At 35.0% G+C, this 14,315-nt stretch overlaps 1 protein-coding gene across 3 annotated transcripts in view; it reads right to left on the bottom strand.

The window, feature by feature from the left end:
* Positions 1 to 2,036: 2,036 nt before the first annotated feature.
* The window catches only part of TBX4 (T-box transcription factor 4), an 82,876-nt gene continuing 70,597 nt past the window's right edge, over positions 2,037 to 14,315 (bottom strand). For 2 of the 3 annotated variants that reach the window (XM_072417182.1, XM_072417174.1), the window contains exons 6-9: positions 10,218 to 10,370; positions 8,243 to 8,331; positions 6,888 to 7,132; positions 2,037 to 3,549 (exon numbers count right to left, since the gene is read on the bottom strand). In XM_072417182.1, the coding sequence (XP_072273283.1) occupies positions 2,927 to 3,549; positions 6,888 to 7,132; positions 8,243 to 8,331; positions 10,218 to 10,370 (1,110 nt within the window). In that variant the 3' untranslated portion in view covers positions 2,037 to 2,926. The remainder of the gene's footprint in view (positions 3,550 to 6,887; positions 7,133 to 8,242; positions 8,332 to 10,217; positions 10,371 to 14,315) is intronic. The other variant, XM_072417190.1, reaches the window with a different exon arrangement.

The raw sequence follows: 14,315 nt of genomic DNA, 5'->3' as shown, positions 1-14,315 counted from the left end.
AAAAGATTTTACCTACAGCAAGTAGATTTCCCCTATATTTTTACGACACATGTACCTGGATGTGTGTTTTAGACCTAACAGGGTTGGTTCTGGCAACAAAAAAAATGTTGCATTTTTTCCTATTTCCAGAAGTAAGTGTTTACACTTTCTAGCTGATCTTTATAGCTGTTGTTTTGTGCATCTCAGTGTTTTCCTTTGTTGTTTCACTCTATTACAAAGTGGCCCAGCATTAAAAAAAATGCTGCAGATGGTTGTTTAGCTACAAACGAATCTGTTAATAAAGGTTGTAACTGCAGAGAAGAGCAGTTTTAGCTGCAGACAGTAGGCTATGCTGCAATTATAGGCCTAAGCTCTCCAAGACTGGGGAAGATAGACCATCATGGGTAAACCTAAGTTATGTAGCAAACCTGGAATGGATCTGGTCCAGAATTGAAGAATTTTGCCAAATAATAATATATAAATTGAGGATTACCCAGGTTCTCCAATGATAGTCTATCTTTTCTAGTCTTGGAGAGTCCTTAATAAATCAGGTGCTAAATTTACTTTCTTGTGTTTATATAGCTTTGACATTTATCTCCTATATCCTATATATGCAAACTAATTTATTTGGAAATAGATTCTAATTCTATTTAGTCTGATTTGTCCCATTGTGGTGCTATATTGTATACACAGCTGATAATGATTCTAATAGGCTTTATAAATCTGATGTATGTAGATGCAGTGAGATGTAATATACATTTGTAGTAGTGGATCACATGAGTTATATAAGTACAGTTTAGCTCCTTTGTTATCTGAGTTCAAGATTGCATGTCTATTATTTACACACAGTTAAATATTGTAATTATCATTTACAGTTTCCTATTCCACAGGAGGCAGTTCTATGTAGTTCAGGAACTGTCAACATCAAATATTTTGTGTTTGAGGTTACTCCAATATACAAACTTACAATATAACATATTACTATAGATGAGAACCCTTACATCCCTTCGCTACAATATATTATATAGGATAGTTTGTTTCTATCTACAGATCTTTTGTGTTCAGACATTAACTGATGTTGGCATACTTCCCAATCCAGTGTTTTGTTGTTATGTTGTGATGGTTTATTGCTATTTATAGCAATGTTGGAAGATCCCCATATGTTAGAAACTGTTACCAATAAAATGAAATTATGGGTCTTCCTTTAGTTTAAAGTAGTCCACTGCACTGCCTTACCTATGTATTTCTGTAAATGTAGTGAATGAGACGTCTTACTTTGCCCAAAGCCAGAAGAGGGTTTGGTTTGCCAGATGCGCTCTTGTATCATGGGTTGGCCATTTGATGTGTTTGGTGGACCAGTGTTATCACAGTAAATGCAAGCAGTGGACCACTTTAGAGTCCTATTTTACTAAGGTCCATTTTACCTGGCCTTCCTTGGGCACCCTAGGGAGTATTCTCATCACTTGGCAAAACATCCCACCATCGTCCCTACTATGAGAATTCCCCATGCATATCAGCCCAAACCACAGCTCTCTCTATATCCCTCGCCGCTTCTCCCTGGTATTGTGTCCTTCTGGCCTTTCTCCCAAGCCTATCTGAGCTTTTCTTATCTTTATCTTACTGTTTTTTATCCAGCCTTCGTACCCACCGCATCTTTTAACTATCCCTCTCAGTTTAAACATAAGTGTATTCAGGAAGAACCTTGGCATCTTACGTTATACTAATTAGCAAAACTCCCTCTACTCCTCTATGCTTTATATCCCCATGGGAAATGGAGTTGGGAATCTCCCTTCCAGCTGACCAGATTGATTGCACCATAGCTTTCACCGAGGTTTCATCACCAGTAGGTACCAGTAGATTTACCCTATATTTAAATTATACATTTTTAACTTGGTGGTAAAAAGGCATGAGTAAGTAGAACAATGTTGCTTTAAAGACAATACAAACATTGATATATTTTATCCTCTTTTAAATATATACTGATAATCTTACCCTTTTCAGTCGCTCTTCTTTTAAGGTTGGAATTCCAATAAATAAGACAACCATTACACAAACACTTATAATTAAATCACAACATCATTTTAATGTTTTTCACTATTCCAGAGAAAAAAAATGACCAGTAAAGAAACAAAAAATTCTAGAATATGTCTGAAAGTGTGCCTGCTTTTCCTGAAGAAAAGATTTATGGATTTAAAACTGAAGAATATAGTCCTAAAATTTGGACCTTCACATCAGCTCCAGACATAATTTATAGCTTTGATAAAAAGTAATGAAAGCAACTGGAGCTGCTGCATCATCGAAATATGTGTTTTCCCCATTTATTTAATATAAGCAAAATGTCTATGATATATCTAAAAAATGACATTTCCAATCTGTTTGGATGAAGCTGGATTTCTTATAGATGGTATAGAATATTGTCTGATATATAAATGCTATTTCCTTCACTTCCATTTGCCATCTCTACTTTTTACTTAACGTTTTTTTCTACATCAACATAAAAAAAAAATCTTAAATAGATGTCTTGAAAAACCCTGGTAACATTCACAATTTTATTAAGCATATCATCTGTAAAAGCAAAGCTTCATTTGAAACATGGCCTCATTTTTGATAGATATATATTTATACTTTTATATATATACACTTATGTATAGGTATAAATAGCTATTCAGCATGCAAACATTTTAGTGATCCCATCATATTATCTTTTTTTCTTAATTCTACAAATATCTGCTATGGCACCTGTTTAGATAAACTCAATGTTGCAGACATGGTAGACACAAGCCATCTGGGTGGATAATTTTACCCTGTATAGTATTCCTTTTAGATCATGGAGGAAGAATTTGCTTAAGTGCAGGATACTCACAGGTGTCAACACAACATAGATTAGATTGTCTTGGTCAATAGAACATTGACTTGAATTTGAGTATTCAGTCTGTTGCAGCTGCAGTCATCCATCGGTCCAGTTTTCCACAGTCCCCATGCCTGAATGATACTGTAGGGATGATTCTCTAGATAAAGAAAAGCTTTGAGAATATAAAAACTCATTGGCTGTGTTTATGTGAGGGGATGGAGGTTTTCTTTCACACAGAGAAGGGTGAACTCTCTCTCTAGGGAAAGATGAAGTGGGAACTCTCTCCCGTACCTGAGACTGTGAAAGTTGATTGTAGACACTAAAGTGAGATTCACTTGGAGGCTGCGACCCTTGGCTTGCAATTGTTGGAAGGCGAGGCATCATGGTGGTGGTAGAAAAGTGAGTTGGAAAAGGCTGGTATGGTACAGTTTCCATCGTTTGGACACTATAACTTGTGTAGGGTGCAACAGAAGTCCACATATTACAGCTTAACGGTGGGGGTGGGGGTGGCAAATCATCAACACCTGATACTCCGCCAATTTCTGGTCCTGAAGTAGAGTACATACATGCTTCTCTGGGTGTCACATCGTTGCGATAAGGTGGGCTCAACATCTGTTGGTCATACGGTGGAGGAGATCGAAAGTAGTGATCGTCTGTCATAGAAGAAGAGGGATCTAGGTAAGATCTCTTGCAAGGAAGCTCAAGGTGGCGTGCACCCTCTGTAAAAGAAAGAACTAAGAATTTAGAGAAGTGCTCAATGCATGCCATGAAACCTCCTGATTCTTTTGGAAGGCTATGACACAGTACAATTGATCAACATAATATTGGTGGATTATTGTACTGCTTCATCAAACAATCACGTGTTTGATGAAAGGCAAATCCAAAATAGAGTTCAATTTTCAAAGTTATTGTGTTCCAAATTCTTTTAAACGTAAACAGGATTTTTTAAAATTGACAATGTAAGAGTAACTGCTAATTGCTTTTATTTTGTATTTTTACATTTGATATAGTTCTGTTTAAAATTTTACCAAAATTGAAGTGACACTTCTTGCACAATGGGTGGCATTTATCAAAACTGTCCTATTCACTGCAGTAGCTATTCTGTTGCTTTCTTTTGTTATTGCTAGGTAATACGTTAATTTCTAAACAATTCAAAATAGGGAAGTTAGGGAAAGATTTAATTTCTAAAAAATTGTGTAAGAATTTAGCCTCAACTGAAATTAAACATAGCTGCAATGATTCTTTAGAGCTTCAAGTTTTTGTAACAGTTCTCTTGTATGGTATATAAGCACTCACACATTTTACATTAATACCATCCTCCATTGCGTTTACTAAGAAGTGTGAAGAACTGAAGTGACTAAAAAAGTGACTGTCAAAATCTGTCACCTATAAAAGTCACACCTGATTATTTAATCGAATTTGTTTTATACTTTACAACTGATTGATAATACAGGTAGTCCCTAGGTTACATACGAGATAGGAACTGTAGGTTTGTTCTTAAGTTGAATTTGTATGTAAGTCGGAACAGGTACATTATTTTAATAAATGCAATTAGGACAGATGTTTGTCTCAATATATTATTAGGCAGCATGGTGTCAGTTACTGTATAAAATGCTCACTGTGAGCTAATCACAAACAACGCAAAAAAAAATCTTTATGGAGCCTAGACATTCATTAACTTCTGGAGAAAACTGTGCTTTGATATGCAAAAAGAAAGAACTGCAGAGTTTGTCTTGGTCATTAAAGAGTTACAAGAGCTTGCGGAAGAGCTCAGTCTCAGCTGTGTTTAGCAAAAGGTTTCTTCTGCAAGGGATGCAAACCGCCCCCTCCCCCCTCCAGGCCTCCATCCTGCACACAAGGTAGCAGGGAAGCCCTGTTCCAATCTAGTCGTCCATATGTTGGATGTCCCGAATTAACCTGGGGACTACCTGTATTACTGTATTGTCAAACCTGTTGATTATTTTCACATAATAGCAAAAATAATTGTAATCTATTTTACTGTCTATAGTGGTTGTTTATTTAGTATAAAGTACAAATCTTACTAAGATCCAGGGGAGTTAGATTGTTAAAAAAAGAAGAAAAAAATGTTCCTCTGTTATCTAAAACAAATGTTCACTCGCATTATATTATTTAAAATAGGTGGCTGGACTAAGCATGACTGATAGTGGGCCATGATAATGAATTACACAGATAAGCTGAAATCACAGTTTATCTTTACTGTAGACAGCAGTGTAGACTTTCCACTGCCATTAATTGTGAGGCCAGTTAAAAGTGATGAATATTTTCTCTAATAAATCCTGTGGTGTCTTGCTTGCTCTGATGATTCTATAACAGACCACTTATTCATTTCTGGTAGGATATTCATAGCACTAACAGCCATAAATAAGCACTAGCAAGTTCATTTATTATAAGGCAAATAGTATTTGATGTAACCTGTAACTAAACAGATTATGGTTGTTAGTTTACTCTGAAGTAAACCTATTACAGCCCTTTATATTCTTTATTTTCCTTCTTTTCTTTTTAGCTTGTTGTTGCAGCATCTTAATGATACACCTTATTAGTGGAAAGGGGGCAGGAGGCAAAATGTAAGCATAGTACAGCTGTAATCTTTCTACTTCTAGGTTAAAATTATTTTCATGCTAGAGATTTGCATACACAAAACGTATCTTGACAATGAAAATAATATAAAACAGCACTTCAAATATGTAAGTCTTTACCTTTACATTCAACAGCTAAAATATTTGTGTGCATATTTAAGTATAATTGACGAAGGGAAGGGAAACACTAACAGACACTTTTGGTGCCAGAATTTTCTGGTGGGAAAACAATATCAATCAGCCCAGTTGATCAATATGTCCTTTGAAGGCTGACTTCACATTGGCAGTGAGGTTGCAGTGCGTTTACCACTTCCTCATGCCAGGACCTGTTGGCACTTTGCGATAGTCCCATAGGGAATTGTTATGGGTGGCAGTGAGTGGTATTAGTACTGCTGCCAGCTGCTGCATTCAGGGATGCATGTGTTGGAGCTTTTGGCAAGGTGGCAGCGGCAGGGAGCAGTACAAAACTGTGCAACTTAGGGGTATGTGTGAACTTGCCGCAAGATAAGTCACCCAAGAGGGTATCTGGGGAAATTCCAAGGTGCTCAAAGAATATTTAGCAAATTAACAGGTCAGATGTTCATCTAATGTCTATGGCATTTAAAAATAAACTTGAATTCAAAGATAAACCTTATCTTTCACTATAAAAGTTAAGCTTGGCTTTCAAACTTACCTCCTAAGTCTTTCTATTTGTCCTGTAATATAATAGATCGCCTCACTAATCAATGCATTCAATTTTTACAGCAAATGCCAAGGTTTGAAAATAGCTTTAGCTGCCTTAATCTCTGGACATACTGATATTTTGATGCAATGGGTCTGATTTATTAAAGCTCTCCAAGGCTGGAGAGGATACACTTTCATCAGTGAACCTGGAATTGATCTGGTCCAGGATTAAAAACATTTGCTAACAAATAGTAAATGACTTAGGTATTCTATTCCAGCCTTGGAGAGCTTTATTAAATCAGGCCCAATGTCTTCAGTAATAGTTAGCTATTCCTCCCATGGCTGTAAATGAGTTCTCGCTTAGAATTGTTTCCTAGATTCCAGTAAACAAATGACCTACACTGGAGTGAAAATTGTACTGGCAATATTTGTGGATGAGACAAAATCACCTAAATCATGCAATGCACTACCAACAATTTAAATTTGATCATTTTATCAATCAAAAACTAAATGAAAGTGGTTACACTTTCTGAAATTTGCATGTGTTTTTTTGCTAGGACAAGTCTATTCAGATTATTATCCTTCATTATGATTTACAATGTGCTTTTAGAAGTTAAGTTAAAAAAACCAAAAATAGAAAAGTTAAAAACTTAGAATAAATATATATAAAAAAAACACTATTATGACCACTTTACCATTGATAACTCCCATGCAATTAAAAAAACATGCATTTTGAAATTAAGGACATTTTTCCAAAATAGTAGTCAAACAGTTAATCTAATGTAGTTTAACAGTACCTCTTCTTTTTAAACAGTGATAGAATAACCCAGAATCCCTTTGTGCTGTGAAGGTGTTAAGTGGCAGATCCTGAGCATCAGATGCAGTAAACTGTATGTGTGCCCCATTCTCATACTGGTAATGCTGAAGGCCTTGATGGCTACCATGTAGTGCATTCAGATCTGATTTACTAGGCAGTTGCCCTGGATGACTTGATACCAATCGCTGTCTCATGATGCTTTTTGAGATCACAGGATATTCTTTGCTGTAGGGAGAAAAAGATTACTTGAATTATAGAATAGTTCAGATGTGCAGATGGGAATTCTGCGCTTTCGTTTTGAGGAGTGTATGATAGCAATATACCAGTTAGTCCGTCTGTGGCTTAGCTTCTCCTAATACAGACAGATATATTTTGCTATGGAGTAAAGGTTGTTCATTAAGAAAAGCAAATGTTAGTAAAAAGGATACTCATCAGTTTACCTAATACCCAACAATGTGAAAGGGTAATTACTATTTTTTCTAGCACATTTGAGTATTTATAGTAAACATGCCCACTTTCTATTTTCTAACATTCACTTTGCGAAGTGCATACACAATGCAAACAGTGTACAACAAATATGTATACAAACACCATACCATAATATCATACCACTAAAATATACATTCCCCACAAAGCAAGCAACTAGGAAAATTAAAATTTAGAAACAATACTTCTTTTGTAGAACCAGGATACTCAGGCTGAAGTAGGAATTTTAGCAGCCAAGCTGGATTGTTTCAAAACTATAAATGCATACCTAATGTTATAATAAACTATTGCTTGCTCTAACTATACGGTAGAGTTTTTTCACTGTCTTGCCACTGCCATAATCAGTATAGCATAGAAAAATCTTTAGGCTAAGTTTATTTTAGCAAGGAGGATAAAATTCTTTGAAAAATGTTGATAATAAAATAAAATTTCTTTGAAAATGGATTTTGGGGCTGGCAAAGAGATGGTTTAAAACACATACAGTAGGTGTACAAGAATGTTCATTCTATATTGCCCACTCAGCTATGCCAGGTATATTTGTGATTGATCAAATTTCCATTTATTTTTTTGAGTTGACAAATGCAATAAATGAATAAAGTCCTATAATAAAAATGCACAGTGTTCTCATCTTATACATATCACCTAGCCACAAAATGCATTTTAGCATTCACTTGTACAAAAGAAAAATATTTCTTCTTTTTGATACTTTCAGAGATGCTTTTGAATGTATTTTAAAAATCAAACAAAATTCATGATTTCATGATATGAATTTTAGATATACAGTTGACTTTCATTTATATCTGGACAATATCAAGACCAACTAATATAAATATATATATTTATTTTTACCTTTGCAGACGTGCCACACGGAGGTCACTGTCATCACTTCCTCTAAAGCCTTTGGCAAAGGGATTATTTTCAATTTTTAACTGGGTAATCTATAAAATACAATATAATAATATTTATAAAGATCTGTGCAATCTCTGCAGAAATGTAGACAAAACCTTAATATTTAATATGTCAAAGTAAAACAAGTCCTTATGATTTATGATAACAATAGGCATGCAGTAGATACAGTAAATGTAGGTGATGATCTTCTAGTAAAACTAAACTCAAGGGAACACTTTTATACCACCCAAATGTCCTAAACTGGAGACATATTTTATTTTTTAATGACCAGGCTTCTTAATGTTTAAACTAGAGATCAAATAACTGAATTCAAAATTATTTTTTAAATTAAGTAACCTTAGTTACTTAAATGGTCAACAGATGCAAAATGCTGTTTAAAAAAAGCGCCATTGATCCTCAATGTGGCCTATGGCATTTTCTATTAAGTAGCAATTCTTTAGCTGATACAGTAAATTATACAGACACTTTCATAATTGGGGCAAACTAAGAATGGTGTTATTTGTGTATAAAGGGATATAAAACCAAGCAATTTCACACTGAATAAAGCATGGTACTGGACCCTGATTTGCTTAGCAGTGCCTTTCCTAACTAAAGGTAAAACTGGTAAAACCTTTGTGGATCAACAATGTGGAATGACAGTCATTTTTTACATTTTAGGTAAAATTGAAATATCTCTTTAATCCTCTCCTGTCCAAAATCTGTAGATGAATATTCTCCTGTAAAGCTCCCCTGATTTCTGCTACTCAGTACTAAAAAAAGAGGTAGGGAACCATTTTGTGTTGTAAATGATGAAAGAATCTGATTAAGTGCCATTCACAAATGGTTTGGTGAATTTTGTTCAAAATTCAGTAAATCTGAATTTATGGGTAAATCCTGTTGAATTTTATGAAGGGGGTCACTGTGTTAAATTCTGGCTTTTTTAGGGCTATAGAAATACAGCTTCCTAACTGACCCCAATTGTAAGTATTAATAATCGGATCGCCAAAACTTGACAATGTGATTCTGCAAGCTGTTTTTTTTTCTTTTATGCCTTCCTGAATTTTCAGGTATGGTTTTGCTCTGCCAATCTGCCATCTTACTATCAAAGATATAGTTATGTCATATCAAACTTGGATTGCTCAGATTCCAGGTTCCCATCTGAGGTTGGAAATCAAGGTAAAAATCATCTCTGACCAGAACTATCTGACCACTGCTTTTGGTATGTAGACAGCAATCCTCATTCAAGTAAAAGCTGATCTGGGATATACTGAACTTGTTTTTGTTAAGAAAACCATAATGTTAAATTCTATGCCATCAGCCTAACAATGAATAGAATATATGTGTGTGGAACATGTATGGTTATGTAGCAGTGTATTTTGTGGTAGTGCACACATCTCTGTTATTTGATACAGCTGTAAACCACTAAGTTTTATGGCCACTGTGTTCATAACGTCTCAGCAAATACACGTGCTCTAATAAGTTTTCACCTTAGATTTATGGGCAAGATTTTCTCATCATTATTAGATTTGCTGTTCTGTTTGAATGACATCTCAAGGTTTATGAGTTAGCTGATTCATTAAGCAATATCCCGGAGGGTACTATTTGTGAAATATTTCAATTTAATATTGCATGGGATAATTGTGGAGTTTAGAAAACACATAATATTTGAGGTCTGTCTATAACATAAACGTGTTTTACTTACTATAATAAGCACTTGTTAGAGTTACCTAAATGAATAGTTTATTTTTAAATGTTCTCCTTTGTGAATTGTGACTGATAATTGTAAAGAAATTGTAGTGTAGTATATATATATGGCATTGTGAGTATTACTATTGCGTAAAGTTACAATAATGCAGAAAAATCAAAGTGGGCAAGAAGTCATAATAAATGAATGTTAACAGATGATTTAATATTCAGAATGGCCGCCATGACTTACCTTGTGATTCTGATAAGAGGTCACAGATATAAATGCTGTCTCTGAAAATACATGAGTACAGAAAGCTGTGTTTTTGGATCCAAATGCATTGTTTTCATCTGCTTTGACTATATGTAACCTTGGCTGATATTTGTGCATTGAGTTTAAAATAATCTGAAAAACAAAACTCAGTAATCAGAAGTTCTGATATATGAAATTGAAAACATGAACTTGCAAAAATATATTATAAATATTGGTCAGTTATTCTCCAGTATTTCAAGTTATTTCATTCTCCCGACACACACTTCAACGTTTAACTAAAGTATATTCAGGTTTATTATAAATGTATTTCTAGCACAATATATTATTGTGCTACATTGTGCTACATTGCTTACATCCATGATCATTTTCTATCATACCTTCCAAATTTATGTATAGATATTTAGGTGATATATTATAACCCTACATTGTTCATCTTCAAATAATTAGGGTACTCAGAGCAGTACATTAGATAATTCTGAAGAGCGACACAATACCAGATCTACTGAATAACTTGACAGGCTAGCTTCTCTTAGGTGATCTTTGAGGTATGTTATGCTACTTACCATGACTGCTACAGCTATCAACTATGAATAGGTGGTCACAGTGCCAACCTAATACTGCAACATCTCAAAATAGTACTTGGTTTGTAACAAATCTACTTTAAAGCTTCATAAATTTCTGACCTAGAACAAATATGCAGGTCAGGAGTTGGGATTTTTTTTTTACTTGAAGTATACTTATTTAGGGACCATTACAAATTATTTTGCAACCCCCCCTCCAACAAGTCAGATGAATACAGAAACATACAATTTAAAAATACACAAACTCCTCTGCAATGATAACCACCTCAACGACAAAAATAACATACAATTTTATGGGTCAATATAACCAATATAAAACAAGACAATGTTAATTTTATTATACAGTATTTATATAGCACCAACATATTATGCAGCGCTGTATTCTATAGTCATGTCACTAGCTGTCCCTCAAAGGGGCTCACAATCTAATGTCCCTACCTCAGTCATATGTCTTTAATCTAAGATCAATTTTGGGGGGAAGCCAATTACCCAAACTGCGTGTTTTTGGGATGTGGGAAGAAAACTGGAGTACCCGGAGGAAACCAACACAAACACGGGAAGAACATGCGTATAGTGTTTTGGCCGAGATTCAAACCTGGGACCTAGCACTGCAAAGGCCGGAGTGCTAACCACTAATATGTAATTTTTACAGTAGCATTAATAAATGACTAACTATACATAATTACACACAACCTTCAATTCCATTCTCAATTTATAAACACAATTACATATGTAACAATTCACATGCATATTCCCTATTTACTATATTTATTGAATGTTCTCTTCCTATTGCCACTGTGGTTGGTCCTAAGCCTATACAAAACGTTATTTATGTAGTCCCCTTCATTTAGTGGACAATGGGCCTGATTTATCAAAGCAAATGATTTTTAAGAAATTATTCCTGATATGTTGGATCTCCCTTGACAGTCTATCTTTTCTAGTCTTGGAGAGCTTTAATATATCAAGCCAAAAGTGTCCACATTTCCTTGCAATGTACACTCTACTGTCCTTATGTCTAGCTGTTGCACATAGCTATGCTTTCCCTATTGTGTAAATTAAATTGATTTACATAACCTTTAATACCTTATTGAAAAAAACTAAGCCATTAAGTAAATAGGTAGCAATAATAAAACATATTTCAACAGCCTAACAATATCTTATTTGTTTTGCAGCTTAATGTAAAATATTCTGGCTTCTTTAGATCTCATATGAATAACTTTATGAGTATCCAGTGTCACAGGCATCTGTATCCCAGACAAGGCAGAAGCTGATGACCATCTGGCCTAAGGAGTGACAGCCAAAAATACATTTTTCTTCATCCAAGTAGTAGTACTAATGTTATTTTTAGCAGTTTATTTTCATCCAATTGCATAGCACATTCACACTGTGACAAGAATGTGAAAATGTTAATTTGACACCAACGTTTAGCACGTCTGTGGTCAGAATATAAAATTCTCACCTACACCTTACCCATAGAATTGCTTAAAGCAAACCGGTACTGAGAGAAAACCTAGCCTGAATTTGCTAGCTTCATTCTGAAAACACTTATTTAACAGCTGTCACTGGCTAATACTTTATGAGTACATGACTTGGAGCAAACATAAAACTGGGCAAATCAAAGCAAAATCATAACTTACTATCGGAAAATTTACTACAGGTCACTGACCCCAAGAGCACTGGTTTACCATGATAATCAGGTAAGTAGGATTTTCTAAAGGGGAGACCATATTTCTATCTTTATATTTTTAGGCAGAACTCTGGTTAACAAAGAAAATACGCACACTGGGAAAATATGCCAATGCCTCACAAACTGAACATCAACTACAAGAGCTCTGTAAATCTGATATTTAAATGAATCTCCTTTTCTAAATGTCTACCTACCATTGCCTTGTCTGCTCTATCTGATTGAAACCAGATTTAGGGTTTATTAAAAGGAATGTCCACACAGAGTTATGGTCTAACAATCTTTAGGCCAAAAAGTCCAATACATAACTAATAAAACAATTCCCAACACAAGGTCTTCTGTTCTATACTTCATTATCCATCTTCCCTACCTTGCTGGTATGTATTACAGCCCAGAGGACTCTTCAGTCATATCACTACCCTTAATGAAATTCTTCTATCCAGCTTAAGGAAACTAACCATTTAAAGGGTCCCCGTATGGACAAGATGGACTTCTAATGAACAGACAGTTCAGAAATGAGGACAACATGACTTCTGCTAATGGCAAGCCATTTAATCAAAAATGGAGCTCTGCTTCACAATGACCATAGGCTAAATGTAAGTCAGATACAAAGTCAGGTATAACAGAAATATATTACCAATACATTAGTCGGAAGTTAGGACAATTATTTCATAACTTATAAGAAAATAGTTTTTTTTTTATTAGCACACGTTTGATAGTTATCATTTATTAAATAATATAATAACTTATGTTAGTTTATTTGGTTTAAATAGCCATTCATCAGGAATACCCACCCCTAATATCCATATGGGGATGCAGGGAAACTTTGGGATTCCCTGCACCCTGATAATGTATTTCTGACCTCAGCCAGTGGTGCAGACCTGGCTATGGGTCTCCTTACCTTCACATTTTATATTCTAGTGGAGCATACCAACACACCCAGGTTTTCTGACATATAGAAAAGCTACAGCTACAGAGCAGACCTACACCAGCCACATACATTATAGTCCCGAAATTATCCAGATTAGCAAGTAAAGACAAACACATAAAACAATAATAAGGAACACAAAAAAATGTTACTTGAAGAAAAGAAGACCAGAATGGGTAATACAAAATATGGAAAGGAAAAGCAAAAGGTAGTTCACTATAACTTTATGTGTTGCTTTTAAAATGTAAGACCATAATTTGCTAAATGCTCTACCTTTCCATAGCACGCTTGCATTCACAGCTGCAGAAAAGCTATAAAAAAGGTAATCGCCTTGTGCAGCAAAAGCAACAGTAAGGTTTAAACACCCACAAAACAATCCATTAAACCTTCCAGAGTATGATGGAACATTAAACCCTGCATAGAATAATTACTTCTTGGAAAATTTTATGTTGGGGTTAAAGGGGAAAGGTTTTTGGGCAATTTAGTTTTAAATCAACACAATAATATAGATTTATCCTTAAGAAGCAATTCTTGAAGCGGAACTATCAGTAAAAAAAATTTAATAAATAACACTTACCTTTATAGGTGGAAAGTCATCGATCTCAAATCAGCGATTCTAGCTCCGTAGATCCTGCGCTGCACCGACTTCCTTCTTCACTTCCATCTTCTTCTTTTTTTAAGGTTCCTCTTCCTACCTTACCAGATCTCGCACTATGCATGCACAAGATTGGGTGACTCGTTTCAAGAGAGTGAAACAAAAAAGTGCCATCTCACTGCACGTGTGGGATCACCATTTTTTTTTTTTCTTACATTAAAGGAAAGCCCCATCGATATCAGCCATGCGAAGAAGGAGCAGCCCATAGCCTCCTGGGATATGTGATGTA

This window comes from Pyxicephalus adspersus, chromosome 1 (assembly GCF_032062135.1).
Source record: "Pyxicephalus adspersus chromosome 1, UCB_Pads_2.0, whole genome shotgun sequence".
Lineage (NCBI taxonomy): Eukaryota > Metazoa > Chordata > Amphibia > Anura > Pyxicephalidae > Pyxicephalus > Pyxicephalus adspersus.
Note: the sequence above shows the minus strand (reverse complement) of the source record. Positions and strands in the feature narration are given on the sequence as shown.